Source organism: Thamnophis elegans, chromosome Z (genome assembly GCF_009769535.1).
Source record: "Thamnophis elegans isolate rThaEle1 chromosome Z, rThaEle1.pri, whole genome shotgun sequence".
Lineage (NCBI taxonomy): Eukaryota > Metazoa > Chordata > Lepidosauria > Squamata > Colubridae > Thamnophis > Thamnophis elegans.
Window position 1 is genome coordinate 11,971,728 of NC_045558.1, and position 16,413 is coordinate 11,988,140.

General features: G+C 41.6%; 1 protein-coding gene across 1 annotated transcript in view; it reads left to right on the plus strand.

The window, feature by feature from the left end:
* The first annotated feature begins 2,102 nt into the window (after positions 1–2,102).
* Positions 2,103–16,413, plus strand: part of UBE3C (ubiquitin protein ligase E3C) — a 73,246-nt gene continuing 58,935 nt past the window's right edge. Inside the window, exons 1-4 of the mRNA XM_032235116.1 lie at positions 2,103–2,489; positions 10,564–10,617; positions 12,957–13,031; positions 15,141–15,287. Coding sequence (XP_032091007.1) covers positions 2,424–2,489; positions 10,564–10,617; positions 12,957–13,031; positions 15,141–15,287 — 342 coding nt within the window. The 5' untranslated portion in view covers positions 2,103–2,423. The remainder of the gene's footprint in view (positions 2,490–10,563; positions 10,618–12,956; positions 13,032–15,140; positions 15,288–16,413) is intronic.

Below are 16,413 nucleotides of genomic sequence, written 5' to 3' on the forward strand. Positions count from 1 at the left end.
CCTGGTCACAGCCGCTATATGATGGTCGAATGACAGCTGTGAGTCCAGGAGGACTCCCAAGTTGCGAACCTACATATACCTCCTATCTTTTCCCAAAACCATTGACCCAAACATTGAGGTGTTTTTATTCTGTATTGGGCCTCTTCATCTGTGAACAGATATTTAGTCCTGCCTGAACTGTTAAACTTTGGTTTAGGGTTAATGAAGGATTGTGCTAATCTCAAAGCCTCACTGATCAGTTGATCTCATAAAAAAAAATTGTCAGGTAAATTAATAGGGGCATAAAAAGAATTGCTCAGCCTAGATTTTCTTGCAATTTAATTTCATTTTATTTACAGCCTTAGACCCAGAGACCAGAACAAGTTTTGCCATTTTAAAAAACCTATTTGATAACAATGGAAGGAAATGATTAAACCTATAGCTAATAGAATCTTATTTTCTTTGCAGTTTAAATTATGACTGGCCTGATATACACAATTTTTGTGTTTTACTTGATTTCAACTCTGCATGTTTTGGACACATGGACATAATTACTGTTATCAATCCAAGTCAGTTCAGTGCAGGATGAAGAATTATTTTGCTACAAAGCTAACATACACCTGTTTGTTTAGCAACTACTCAAAGTTACTATGACACTGAAAAAATGACTATAACTGGTCCTTGCACTAATGACTATCCTAGAAGCCCCATGATCATATGATCAAAATTTGGTCCTTGGCAAATTTTATTTACATATTTTGATAGTTCCAGTGTCCCTGTTCATATGATTACTATTTGGGACCTTCTCGGTTGGCTTCTGGGTAAATAAATGGGTGAAGCAGTGATTCATTTAACAATTGTGGCAAAAAGGTCATAAAATTGTATGCAATTCATTATGATGAATGATTAAAGGCACATTGTTTAGCTTGCAGAAGAGAAGGTGGAAGACAGAGATGACAGCAAGTATCTCAAACAGAAGATGGAAGGAAATTCTCAGTCACCTAAGAGTGGAATTAAGGCAAGATCAAAAATAATAGTTTAAAACTTTAGAGAATGGAAAGAATTTCCTGGCTTAAGAATTGGCTGCCTCATAAAGTGAAATTTCCCCTTCTTTGAAGACATTTAGACAAGACCAATAATGTTTCCAAAGATTTTAGCATATCAGTGAAAAGTGCAAACTGGGAAACTTGGAGATTTCTCCTCACCCTGTTTTTTTTATGAATTTGCATAGCTATTGGAGATTGATCAAGTCAGCTAGGTGTTGCAATTTGCAGAGATGCTAAAGAATAATCCACATTTTATAGATGAAATACAGTAGATAATTTTAATTATGATCTATGTTTCTTCTAAATTTAAAGCATCACATGTAATTGAAATATAATTTCATTTTAACACCTCCCAAAACTTTGCCACCTTATGTGTTGTCCTCCAGGTGTGCAGATTCAACCCGTTTCCATCACGGCAACCTGAAGAGGCCCATGTTGAATTAAACTAAGAGGCCCCACAGACTGACCTAGATTAAACTACACAAACAGGAGGTGGACAAATATAAGGTGTATTAAGTACAACACACACACTCTCATACTTTTGAGGACCCAGATTGTTGGGGGCAATATGCTGACTCTCTGTAAACCGCTTAGAGAGGCCTGAAAGGCCTATGAAGCGGTATATAAGTCTACTGCTATTGCTATTGCTATTGCTATACTTTTAATCAAAGCCGAAGGCGGCCAAATTAAGAACTGTATTGCTCAGAAAGCCCCGCACAATTTCGGACCAAGGTGTGGTTTTGAAGGAGGAGGCGGATGTGTGGTTGTTGCCAGAAAGAAGCAAAACAAAATCAAACTCCTCTTTGAGAAAGTTTAAAAAAAAATAAAATAAATCCACACCATGAGGTCTAGAGCCTTGGATAGCCCATTCGCCTTTGCCAAGCATCCAAGCTGGGGGGAGGGGAAAGGGAAGGAAGGGCGGGGCCTACGAAAATATTCTGCTTCAGCCCCGCCTTCCAAGCCCGCCTTCCCGTCGCTCTTCCTCCGGTCCGACAGGCGGAGCGAGAGGCGGTCCTTCCTCAAGTTGGGAGGGGGAGGAGGAGGGTGGGGAGGAGACAGAGAGACGCGCACGCGCAGACCGGGTGGGCGCGCGCCGTGCTAACTGCAGTCGGCGGCCATCTTCTTTGAGGCGCCGGGTGCTTCGCTTGCCCCTTCAGTCGCGGCGGCCAACCCGCGAGCCTCATAGTCCCGGGCTGTTGCGGCCGGGTGCTCCGAAAGAAAGCCGGGAAGGGGAGCGAAGGAAGGGCCCTCGCTTGGCGGAGACGTGGTGGTCGACGAGGCGAGGCTAGCCGGCGGTGGGACTCCCCAGCGAGGTCAGGTCATCCCTTCGGCTCTTCGCCCCGTCCGGCTGAGGAGGGCGGGCCGAGCTCCGGATGGGCGGCTAAGTGGCCGGGCACCATGTTCAGCTTCGAAGGGGATTTCAAGACCAGGCCTAAGGTCTCTCTCGGCGGAGCCAGCAAGAAGGTAGGCCTCGCCAAAGGCCGGCGTGACTCAGGCTTCTCGCGGGGGCTGGGGAGCGAGAGGGAGAGGCTCCCCGGAGCCCCCGAGCTGCGCTGCGCTTCGCCTCTCTCCCCGGAGGTGATTTCCTCTTCGGGGGAAGGAAGAGCTGAGTGAAACCGTGAAAGGCTTGGCGATGGGAAGCATCGTCTCTCCAGACTGGGTCGGGGTCCTGTGCTTCTTCTCCCCTCCTTCCTCTAAGTTCACCGGCCTCGTGATCTTTGCAGTTAGAAAAGGGCCCTTAATTGGGTGGGCTTAAAACCTGGTCAGCCAAGGGCTTTGCTCAGGATTCTGGGAGAATGGAGTATTTGGAAATGTTTTGGATTATGGGGGGGTTTAAATTAAATTATTAGTAACGGAGTTGGAAGGGTACTTGGAGGTCATCTAGTCCAACCCCCTGCTCACGCAGGAGACCTAGGGATTCGAACTGCCGATCTTTCTCATGGAGATGGGGGGCGGGGAGATTCTGGTTTACAAACATAGGTTGATGGGCTATTGGGGGTGGGTGGGAAGTGGTTAGGCAGGTTGACTTTAAGTATTTGTTCCAAAATGTCTTAGTTCCTCTCTCAGCTTTGGTTGACTGTAAGATGCCTGGACTTCAGCTCCCAAAATGTCCTAGTCACTAGGCTGGCTGGGGAATTCTGGGAGTTGAAGCGTAGGGAATCTCAAAGTTGGCAGAAGTTGAAAAGCTCTGCCTGTTAGGCAACAGACAATAAAAGGTGTTGAAATTCTGAATTCTAAATGTTTTTTTAAAAAACCAGTTTGAAAAAGGCTGATGAGAGAGAGAGAGGTCAAGAGATCTATTTCCTCTGTTTTAGTGAGTTTTCTCTGTTTTTTCTGCCCATTCATATCACTACAGTTGTTAAAGAGGAGACCTATTGAGAGTACCAAGATTGCCTGTCATCTGCATTAGATGTGTGTGTTTAAATAGTGTGGTTCAACTTTGACACAGTTAAAACTTGTTTCAAATCTGGCTTCTGTTTTGAAGTCACCTAGGGCAATGGTCACCAACTGGTGATCTGCAAGAAAATTTTGATGGTCTGTTATTTTATATTGCACTAAACACTATTTATCATTTAAAAAATCATATTAGTGGTCCGCGGGATTTAAAATTATGAATGTAGTGGTCCTGGAGGTTCAAAAGGTTGGTGAGCCCTGAGCTAGGCCTCATAATGTAAACACCTGTTTTCCAGTCCATGTGAAGAATATTACTTATATGATTGCTATCTATAGGAAAGAATATAACTTCTCTACAATACAAATTCAATTGTTCTATATTGGTTTATGTAAACTGATCACATATGTCATATGTACCCATCATCACCTAAAATTGACACTGAATAGTCTGCTTTAATGCGGTATGTATAATATGTCCTCTGGGATTGGGCGGCCTATAAATCTAATATATTAAATTGAATGTGTACAAATTAAAGATATAATGAAATTGGGGTAAATATTACCTTCAGTGCAGTGTTGTATAATCACACTTTCATGAACCAGATGCCCATTAGAAATACATTATGTAATAAATCCTCTAAATAATTTTAATTCCATCATTTACTACTGACCTCTAATACCTAAAAATCCTTTCATCCTCATCAGATCAGACAGATACTATATCGCTTGGTGGAATGAGAATAAATCAGTATGTAAAAAGTGGCTAGTGGTATAACATCTTTTATTCATATTAGATGGATTTATATGTTTGTCATCAATTCTTGTATGCAATCATACTAAAAAGGTAATGCTGGTTTCTTAAAAAAGTGCTCATGCATAATTGGTTCCACCACAAATGCGCGTCTGACAAAAGGGCGTCTGACTAAACCGCAGTGACAAAACCGCGGCGACGAATGAGCACTGAAGCGCGCCAACAACAGCACGCTGACAGAAGCGCGCTGTAACCTAACCCTAAACCTAACCCTAAACCTTACTTTAACTTAAATCGTGCTTCTGTCGGCGCGCTGTTGTTGGCGCGCTTTTGACATTGCGGTTTTAGCGCCGCGGTTTTGACGTTCGCGCTTATGTCATGCCACGGCATAATTAGCATACAAAATATATACATGGGTCGATCCAAACAAACTGTTGAGACTTTGGTTCTGGTCAGCAAAGGAGTGAGATGGGATTTTATTTTATTCTCTTGTTTATTTAACCTAAATATTGAATATGCATTGAGGAAAGTTGCATTGGAAGAAGATGAGGATGGTTTTAAAAATTGAAGAAGATAACTTGCACTAAAAGGGACACTATTCTGATAGCTGAAAGTGCAAATGATCTGCAAGTTCCAGGTCGCAGTCGGTGTTAGTGGGGGGGGCAGAGATCGTCCCCTAGGCCCCTAACATATGGGGTGCCTCAGGGCTCGGTCTTATCCCCCCTACTATTCAACATCTACATGAAACCGCTGGGAGAGATCATCCGCAGGCACGGGATCAGATACCATCAATATGCGGACGATACTCAACTGTATCTGTCCGCCCCGTGCCAACTCAATGAAGCGGCAGACGTGATGAACCGAGGCCTGGAGGCTGTTATGGACTGGATGCGGGCTAACAAGCTTGTGCTCAACCCAGAAAAGACCGAGTGGCTGCTGTGTTTCCCTCCCAAAGATTCCACCAATATTCCATCTCTCAGGCTGGGGGGTCAAATTCTATACCCCTCAGAGAGGGTTCGCAACTTGGGAGTCCTCCTAGATCCACAGCTATCGTTTGACCACCACCTAACGGCTGTGGCTAGGGGGGCATTCGCCCAGGTTCGCCTGGTGCGCCAGTTGCGACCCTACCTGAATCGGGAGGCACTCACAACAGTCACTCGGGCCCTTGTGACCTCTAGGCTGGAATACTGCAATGTGCTCTACATGGGGCTGCCCTTGAAGAGCATCCGGCGTCTTCAGCTGGTACAGAACGCGGCCGCGCGAGCGATTGTGGGTGCACCGCGGTTCACCCACATAACACCTATCCTCCGCGAGCTGCGCTGGCTACCTGTCGATTTCCGGATGCGCTTCAAGGTGCTATTAGTCACCCATAAAGCCCTGCATGGTAGTGGATCTGGATACTTGAGAGACCGCCTTCTGCCAATTACCTCCCTGCGACCAATTAGATCACACAGATTGGGCCTCCTCCGTATTCCATCGGCCAGCCAGTGTCGGCTGGCAACCACAAGGAGGAGGGCCTACTCAGTAGTAGCCCCGACCCTTTGGAACGAACTCCCCGTGGAGATTCGTACCCTCACCACCGTCCAGGCCTTCCGCACAGCCTTGAAGAACTGGCTAGCCCGTCAGGCCTGGGGACAGAGATAGTTGCCCCTCCCGAATGATGAATGCATGTTGCCTATTGTTTTTATTACATGTGTCTATGTTATTGTTTGCATTTCCCCCTCCCTGATTTTATGTGAGCCGCCCTGAGTCCCCTCAGGGAAAAGGGCGGCCTACAAATGTCAATAAAATCAAATCAAAAAAATCAAAAATCAAATTAAAGAACACAATGAAAAAATGTAACTAACATTAAATATAAAGAACCCAAACAAATTGAAGTATTTATATTAATAAACTAGAAAAGATTTTTAAATGTTCATTTTGGATTCTCACAGTATCCTTCTGGATTAATGTTTGTGGGGAAAAAAGATTTGAATCCATTTTGGTTTTAGTTGGCAGTTGAATTGTACAATTGCTTTTTTGCTATTGATGCATACAGGTAGTCCTTGACTTATGATCACAATTGTGCCCAGATTTGTTAAGTGAATTTTCCCCCAATTTATGACATTTCTTGCCTCAGATGTTAAATATAATCTTTATTGTCATTGTACTTAAATACAACAAAATTGGTTGGAAGATGTTGGAATTGAAATTGGAAGATGTTAAGTGAATCATTGAAATTGTTAAGTTAGTCATATCAACATTTCATTAGTTTATCAGAATATAAAATATGAAGGAAAATTAAAAAATAATTGGAACTAAGGGAGGGGAAAAAGGAAAAAGAAAGTGTAGGAGAAAAGTGGGAAAAAAGGCGGAAGACATTCGGAAGTCAATGCTGAAGATGTTAAGTGGTTGTGAAGTGAATCTGGCTTCTCCATTGCTTTTGCTTTTCAGAAGGTTGCGAAAAGTGATCATATGACCCTGAGATACCGCAACTCATAAATATGAATCAGTTCCCAAGTATCTGAACTTTGATCACCTGGCCAGAATAGTTGTGAAAAAATGGCCATGAGTCACTTTTTTCAGTGCTTACAACAGTCACTAAATGAACTGTTGTAAGTCGAGATCTATCTGTATTTCAGTTTGCTTGGAAATAATGAAATGACCCTAGCCATTATTGTAGGACAGGAAACAAGCTAACATTGATACTGTTCTTTCTAAAACATATCATAATATTTTGATGTGGCTGAGATCAATAGCAAGATGTGTGGACTGATGATACGGTAAAATAATATGATGTAGAAGGTACTTTTTAAAAGAAGACTTTCCCAACTATTTAGTTGGTAGTTGCAATGCTCCCATGGTATATGAAGAGTGCGGATGTGCCAGCATTTCTAGCACTTGTACTTGCTGTGAGTGGCTTAGGGCTTCCTGCAAATCTAAAACAGTTTCAATTTTGGTTTGGGAGAAAGTGGGTTAAGGACTAGTTCCATTTGGAGCTCAGACAATACAATAACTACAAAAATTGGTTAAAGCAGCGCCCCCCAACATTTCTGGGTCTGTGGACTGCGGGTGCCAAAGGTGGAGGGGAGAGGGAATAGTTTTGTGTGTATCTGTGCCACTTGCACAAATGCAGCTTTGTACGCTCACATGCTTGCCCGCCACTTGTGCAGCCCAGTTCCCAACAGGGTGCGGCCCAGGGTTTGAGGATACCTGGGTTAAAGGACTATCTTTAAAAAAATAAACAAAAAGGGAACTTCTGCTGCGATACAGTAGATTAATAGTTGTGAATAAGGCACTAAAATTGGAAAACCTATTTCTCCTAAATAGTTTTTTTCTATTCCAGCTGACTCATCATTCAGTATCTTTTTTACAATCTCAGACTAATGTGGGTGGCCCATTTTCATTTGAAATAATTCATGGGATGACAAAATCTCACTGTGTATACAAAAAATAATCCATATGCTGACCATCATAAAGATTTGATTTGATTAGCTATAAATGGGCAGCTTGCAGTAAATAGTACCGTATATACTCGAGTATAAGCCGAGTTTTTCAGCCCACTTTTTGGGCTGAAAAAAGCCGCCTCGGCTTATACTCGAGTCTACAACTGGATCCGGCAGTGCTGTTGCCTGTTGGAGGAGGAGGAGGCGAACCAGCCTGCCATCGCCGGCCACCGCTAGCCCCGCCGCTCTTCCCGACCCCTTCCAAGCCCCACAGTCCAGCGGACGGAGCAGAAGCAGCTCGGGGGCTTCGCTGCTGCTCCCCGCATTTTCTGCACGGGGATCCCTTGGAGAGGGGATTCCAGCCTGCCATCGCCAGCCACCGCTAGCCCCGCCGCTCTTCCCACCCCCTTCCAAGCCCCACAGTCCAGCGGATGGAGCAGCGAAGCCCCGGGGCTGCTTCTGCTCCGTCCGCTGGACTGTGGGGCTTGGAAGGGGGTGGGAAGAGTGGCGGGGCTAGCGGTGGCCGGCGATGGCAGGCTGGAATCCCCTCTCCAAGGGATCCCCGTGCAGAAAATGCGGGGAGCAGCAGCGAAGCCCCGGAGCTGCTTCTGCTCCATCCGCTGGACTGTGGGGCTTGGAAGGGGGTGGGAAGAGTGGCGGGGCTAGCGGTGGCCGGCGATGGCAGGCTGGTTCGCCTCCTCCTCCTCCAACAGCACTGCCGGATATCCGCCCAACGCTGCGGGGGTGCCAGCGGGAGCTTTGGCGGCTTCACCTCAGCCGCAGCGCTGGGCAGCAAATGTGGTGGTGCTGTTGGAGGAGGAGGAGGCGGCGGCAGCAATAGCACCTGAGGACAGGACAAGAAGCAATGGAAACTTGTCAGAAGGAGACTCAAGCTGGAAATAACGAGAAATCTGACAGTAAGAACAATTAAAATCCTAGGAAAATGTCCTTTCATGAAAAATTACTTTTTCAGTTAACTCTGCCTGACATTAGTTGGGCGAACAGAAATATTAGTTGGCCAATTCTAAAAGGGAGCACCAGAAAGAACTTAAAATATTTTTTAAGAGAGCTGGGTTTTTCATTTATATTATATGTATGAACAGAATTAACACAAATTGCAGATACCAATCAAACATGAAAAAAAGGATGAAATAATGCTCATTTTTAAAAACTCAGTGAAAATAAAGACAATATACCAAGAAGGTGGCATACTGGTTGTGATTTGATCTCTTCGGGGGATCCCGGGGATCCCCTATACAAGTATTTTAATATTGCAGACTTGCAGTATTATAAGTCATACTGATATTATAGAACACTTTAATTAAGCGGGTCCCTTGAATAAACATAACTTTGAGTTTCAAATAACACTGATTTTTTATTTTTGAAATTTACCGTAGCTGCTGCATTTCCCACCCTAGGCTTATACTCGAGTCAATAACTTTTCCAGCTTTTTGGGGTAAAATTAGGTGCCTCGGCTTATATTCGGGTCGGCTTATACTCGAGTATATACGGTAGTATTTGACTTATGGCTCATAGCACTGTTGTGAATGGCTGGAAGGCCATGATCTTGACCCTAAAGTAAAATAGGAAATCTTGGCTACATGCTTTAAATTGACTTCTTGATGACATGCTTTCAAGCAACAGGCTTGTGGTTCTATGTGAACAAAAAGACATCTTCAGATTGAATTCAGTGCTGAGTGATTTAATGGACAAGTCACGCCTATTTCTTGACAATTTGCCATTGCCATCTTTCATGGTGTTTTTTGATTTCCCAATGTAACTTGTACTTAGTGGCAAGGTTTTTTGAAGGAAAAAAACTTATAATACTGTAAAACCTCTTTCCAAGAGAGAAATAAAGATTTCAGTTTCATCACATTCTCAGGGGTTTATCGGTTTCTGGTTAATATCAAAAGTGCATATAGGTTGCTTGGAAGACATCTAAACATATTATACTGAGCGTCCCTTGTTGATAAAATACTGCTTCTGCTGAGTCTATATCAGTAGTGGTATGATTATGTGATCAAATAATATTATAATAAATAGTGCAACCAATTCCTCCCTCCCATTCTTTAAAAATTTGAATAGTGTTTTGAAGGTGTTTTAACATTGTATCATCCCAAATACATTTGCTTTAGATGTTTAAAACCATGAAATGTTTTCTGTGTCTTTTTCCTGTCATGGAAACTGTAGGAAGAGTATAAAGTGCAGCAGAGAAAACTGGTTTGAATTCAGGATTGTACAAATCTAGGCGGTCCATGTATGGAAAGAGAAATAATAATTTTATGCTGATACTTTTTCTCTTAAAAAAAAAATCTCTTAAGCACCTTCATACATTTTAGGGGGAAAAAATCTTTCTTTATTGAAGAGGACTTTGTGAACCCAGTTTTCTCTACTGCAAGAACAAGCATTTCTATTTTCAGAAGATGCATTTTAAAATCAATGCAATAGCTCAGGGCTCCCCAATTCCCGAGCTGTGGCTTAGTACTGGGCCACCGCAGGAGAGATGGGCAAGCATGCATGTGCAAAGCTGCACTCTTTGTGCAAATGGAGCTTCATGCATGAACACAAGCACTCACTGCCTGCATGAGTGGAGTTTTGCACATGAGCTCAAGTGCCTGCTGATTGTGTGCAACGCTCCATTTGTGCGAAAGGAGGGCATGCACGCACCTGTGTACTTGCCACTCGTATGCCCCTGTTGGCCTGGACTGCCAAGCTAGAAAGGTTGGAGACCCCTTCAATAGATAGTTAATATAGTTGCAAAAAATGTGTGACGTTACCTGCAATATAATTTTTCACTCAACTGAAATTACTGGTGCAATTGGTTCAGCAAAGACTGTAATGACTGTAATCCTTTCTGTGGGTTGGGAAAATATACATACACATATACAGACATACAGCTTCTAAAAAGATGTTTATATAAAAATTCAATGCATTGGTTCAGATAAATATCATGTGTGTTTTTTTCCAGGAAGAAAAGGCATCTCTTTTGCATCGTACACAGGAGGAGAGACGAAAACGAGAGGTATGATGTAAATAAAGTACAATAAAAAGGAGCTGCTAGATGAAAATTAAAGGAATATATCTTGTTAAAATTATGGTAACATTGGGAAGTCATTTTAATTGCTCCATAGGTTTAGAAGTGTAAACAACCTAGAGTCACTTCATTGAATTGAGCAGTTATAGGAATAGAATGGATAAAAATAAGCACGTCTTTAAATGGTGCAAAGTTTATAAAGTAAAAAGAAATTCAGTCTAATGAGAATAGAAATGAACACAAATGAACATAAGAATATTGCTGTAGTGACCTCAAATATGAAATACGGTTACAGGTGGATGTCGACTTACAACCATTCATTTAGTGATTGTTTGAAGTTACCACTGTACTGAAAAAAGTGACATGACCATTTTTCACACTTACGACCATTATAGCAATGATGGCTAACCTTTTTATCCTTCCATGCCGAAATCATGCGCACTCCTCCAGTGCAATTTCCCCCCACTGCGCATGCAAACAACAATACCTACCCCACTCCCCCATGCGGCTTACTCAGCCTTCTGCACTATGGGAGGGGGAGGGTTGCCTTCCCCAGGCTTTGGAGGTTTTTGTCGAGCCTTTCGGAGGGCAAAAATGGTCTCCCTGGGCTTTGGAAGCCCTCCCTGAAGCCTCCTGGTAACAAAAACAAAGCACACACACACACGCACTCCTGTGCTCCCCCCACACATGTGCGATCGCCCCTATGCATGCTCGTGAGTTTCCCGCAAGTGCGGCAAAGACCCAGAAACCAGCTGGCCAGGGGGAGGCGTGTGCACATGTCGTGGTGGACTGAGCTGGAGAATGGAGCCCACAGAGTGAGCACGTGTGCCATAGGTTCGCCATCACTGCTCTAGGGCATTTTGCAACTGGCATGTATTTATGACAGTTGTACTGTATTGAATCGTGATCACCATTTTTATCCTTCCTAGTTGGCTTTCAACAGCATAGTCTATAGCATAGTCTATTTGCTTAACTATCATATTCATTTAACAACTGCAGTGATTCACTTAACTGCTTTGCTTAGCAAAGAAATTTTGGGCTTAAGTGTGGTCATAAGTTGAGGGCTAGTTATATTTGGGTCTTGAATTAATGAACCTATGTATATACAGCACAACATACATCAGTTGTTTTTGAAGCTGACTTCTGTTTTAATACAGCTCAAATTAATCAGCAGCTCATTGTTACTGTGGTCTGTCTTGTTGCATGTGTTTCTCATCTGAAGTTAATAATGGTGCAATAAATAATAGATCAAATCAAGATGATAAATGAATATTTTGGTTATAGAATAGAGGAATGAGATTCTTACTGGGATTTCTGTTTTCCCATGTTGGCATCCTCTAGTACTGTGATGGCGAACCTATGGCATGTGTGCCACAGGTGACATGTAGAAACCTCTGTGGGCACGCAAGCCGTTGCCCCACCTTATGTCCACTGCACCTGTGCACGTGACTCCCACCAGCCAGCTAACTTTTGGGTATCTGCTGCACATGCATGGGGGCGAGGTATGCAGGAGATGAGCCGTGCACACATGAACTGGTGCGGGGGGTTACCGTACCAATTTTTGTTTCAGAGAGGCCTACTGGGCCCAAAATGGGCATGCAGGATTCACATGTGCATGCGCAGGGGTGAGAGGTATGAAATGGTATGTGTTGTGTGCATCGCATTATGGGTGTGGGCACGCAAATGTGCTATTGTGTGCACATGTGCGCTTTCTGCACACAGCAACAAAACGTTTAGCCATCACTGCTCTAGTATGAAAAATAGAGACATTCCAACTCATTTAATATGAATTTAATATTAATAAATATTAAATATTTATTATTAAGTTTAATATTCTGTTTTTATTAGTTTTATAAATAACACAAGGTGGTGAACATACCTTATACTCCTCCCTCCTATTTTCCTCACAAGAGCAATCCTGTGAGAGGTGGGTTTGATCTGAGAGAGAAGGACTGGTCCAAAGTCGCCCAGCCAGCTTTCATGGCTAAGGTGGAACTATAACTCCGGTGTCTCCCAGTTTCTAGGCTGGTTGATTAGCTAAGAACTATCAATCTCAGAGGCAGTTGATATCAGAGTAAATATCTGAAAACATAGCCTGATCTTTTATTGGAAGAGGATAATTTCTTTGTGAACCAACTTAATCAGTATAAAAATATTGTGAATCAATGTTTCTAGGTGCTGGTATCTGAAAGTGAGAGACTGCTCTTTATACTAATAGGAAATAAACTAAGGATGTTAGTTCCTATAGTGGGCACTCTATTATTGCCATTTTGAGTTGTTGAATTAGAGTGCATCATATTTTATTGACTTTTGACTTATCCCCTTAGGAAGAAAGGAGAAGACTGAAAAATGCAGTCATTATACAGTCCTTTGTTCGGGGATACAGGGACAGAAAACACCAAGTAGGTTTTTTCATGATTAATTTCTTTTGAGTATTTTTGATATTGTGTAGTAGATTATAATAAATTATGTTAAAATGAAATTAATAGTTCTCACAATCGTTATTCTACCTGTTAATAATAGGCTTTTTTTCTAGATCATGCAGTCTTTGTGCAGTTCAGAATTAAATTACACAATTTATATAATTATAATATTTAATATAATTATATAAAATAATTTATTATATTAATAAATTAGAAAGAGACAGTGAATGAGCACAGTAGCTCTTATCTAATTTCCATTTCTCCTTTTCAAGAAACAGGCGGCCTTTTTCAACCATGAGGGTTCTGTACAGGATGTAGAATTATATATTGCAGTTAAGTTTTAGAAATACTTGTAGATGACTTATTGGCATACAAAAACATTTCTGTTCTGTACAAATATACGTATCCCAGGATAATGTTGCAGGATCCAATCTCGGTCAGTCACTGGGACCAGAGGTTTTATCTTCTGAGCTTTCAGGTCCATGTTGGGGATGTCAAACTGGTACTCTACTGACTAAACCTCTGGTCCTAGGGACCGACCTAAATTGTATCCTGCAACATTTCTGTTTTGTTTTGCTCTGCTATGATGGATATATACAAAGATTGTTCAGATGTAAAATAACACAGGAGACGCTGTATAATTTCAGACAGGTGATTGTCCAGTCTCTTTTCAAAAGTCTACAGCGATGGAGCACCTACAACCTGATTTATTTTTCTCCATGTCATGAAATTTCTCAATTTTAGGTTGCTTCTCTTCTTGGTTCGCTTCCAATCATTGCTTCTTGTTTTGTCTTCTTGTACTTTGGAAAATAGTTTGGGACCCCCCCCCCTTTCTTTGGGGAAGCCTTCAAATATTGGAACACTGCTGTCATGGCACCTCTAATCCTTCTTTGTTCACTAGACTAGACATACCCAATTCCTGTAGCCATTCTTCACATGTTTAAGCCTCCTGCCCCCTAATCATCTTTGTTTTACTCTTTCCTTTGTAGTGACCAAAACTGGAAGTAGCATTCCAATTGTGGTCTTACTAGGGCATTATAAAATGGTTTTAGTTCTATTCCTGTGTTAATGCAGCCTAGGATTGCATTGACATTTTTGGCAGCTGCAGCACATTGCTGGCTCATATTTAAGTAATTGTCCACCAGGACTCCAAGATCTCTATAGTTGCACTATAGTTTTTTTATTGCATTGCTTTATATCTTTATAAGAGCCATGGTGGCACAGTGATTAGGATGCCAAATGTTTGCAATTTGGCAATTCAGATCTCACCAGGCTCAAGGTTGACTCAGCCTTCCATCCTTCCGAGGTCGGTAAAATAAGGACCCAGATTATTGGGGGGCAATATGCTGATTATGTAAACTGCTTAGAGAAAGCTGCAAAGCGGTATATAAATCTTAAGTGCTATTGCTATTGTGCAGGAATATTTGGTGCCTCTCTTTTTAGTTTTTATGACTAGCAGAGGCAGAAAACATCTGAATTCTTATGGGCCTAAGAATTAGTGGAGCTGAAGTCCTGAACATCTGAATCTTCGTTATTGTAAAAGTGAAGAATCATATTATAATGCTACATAATGATTTCATCTAGAACATTTGTTCATGGAGAAAATAGTACTTGATGGACTTTTGCAACATTAATGAATTTTTGTTGTTAATTTCAGTATAGTAAAATGAGAAAGCAAGTACCTATCACAATAGTTTTCCACAGATTGGTTTTATTATTAGTTCTTTTTGACATAAAATGAGCTCTGATTGTCTCCTTTAATACATAGGCAGCTTGCATGCTTGTGTATGGGATTTGAATGAATTGTGTCCATTCTAGGATTGATTAAATGACAATAGTGCTACACAGTCATTGCAGATTATTTATGTCTGATGCTGTTATCCAAATATCCTCAAATTTTTATTGGAACACTTAATACATAACATTGAAGCCAAAGGTACAAAAAATAAATAATATGGAAGATGACATTTTCATATTTGTAAGAATTGAATAATCTGTAAATGAAGTTTGCAGTTGTTGAAATGTTGCCTGTACAATTAATGACTGACAATATTTCATTAGCTTTACTTTTATTTTTTCAATTTTAAGTATGCTATTCAGAGGAGTGAATTTGATCGCTATGCTAACTTAGCGCAATCTGGAGGAAGTTGCTCCTCTGCCATTGGAGCAAACCTGACTCTCTTAGTTCGCCAGCTTCTGTTTTTCTATAGATATAATGAAGATTCCAAACGTTTGGTAAGTAGTTATAATTCATTTGGTTTTCACTTTTTGTAATCTCATATTTAATTATTTTAGGTGTCAGTAATACATAAGTAACTTCTTGTCTGTTTGAACAAGAAAAGAGCTAGACTTTGGGAAGGCAATTTTTCTGTTGCTAGAAGCCTGGTATAATGATTATAGAAAAGGGGTGCAGAGCAGGGACATTGAGAGAGAGGCAGGCTTTGCCTCACTATTCACAGAGCTGTTTTTTTTTCTTTTTCAGCTTGGATTGTGATCCTGTTTTAGAGTTTATATTAATTTTTTATGTGCTCTTGATTTTGGGTTTTTCCTCATCCCCATACCTGTTCCTTCACATTTAAAAAAAAATATAAAATCATCATTCTCCTTTTTGTGGATAGAGCTAGGGCTTCCTCTGTTTATTTTGTTTTATTTTTGGTTTGAAAAATACTGTACCATGATAGTCTTCAAATAATTGACATTTCATGTTAGATGAAATGGATTTTCTTAATCCAGTTGTTGAAATGTAGGTTTGGTTTTGGCTTGTTAGATATTCTTTGATCGGAAAAAGACAGGGGTCACAACCTTTTTATTTTCCCGGATTTCTCAGTAGCCCTAGGTACCATTGTCTTTGATATCCTCTTGGGGTGATTGCCCCAGCTGTCTATGGATTTTTTTAAAAAAATATTTTGGTTGGCCATCTCCAGAAGGTGGTACTTGAAGATTTATGCAGACTCATGATGTTTATGCTGTGAAGGTTCCCAAGATTCCTTTGTACTTCCTGTATCAGTGTTAAGGAACCTTTTGGGCTTGACTTGTCAAAAATTCAGAAAATGTCTAACTTGACTCTACTGGCATGACACACACTGCCCTCTCCCTCCCATGACAAAAGGGGTCCCTCTGGACCTCTTGGGAAGTCACACCAGAAGGACCTGCTCTTGCAGGGTTTCTGGAGCCTCAGAAAATACTATGAGAATGCTTACACAATTTTCGGATGCCTCAGAAAACTATGCAAAAGCTCCATATAGGTAACCATTCATTTAGTGACCGTTTGAAGTTACAATACACTGAAAAAAGTTATTTGTAACTGTTTTTTCACACTTAGGCCGTTGCAGCATACCTGTGGTCATTTAATCAAAATTTA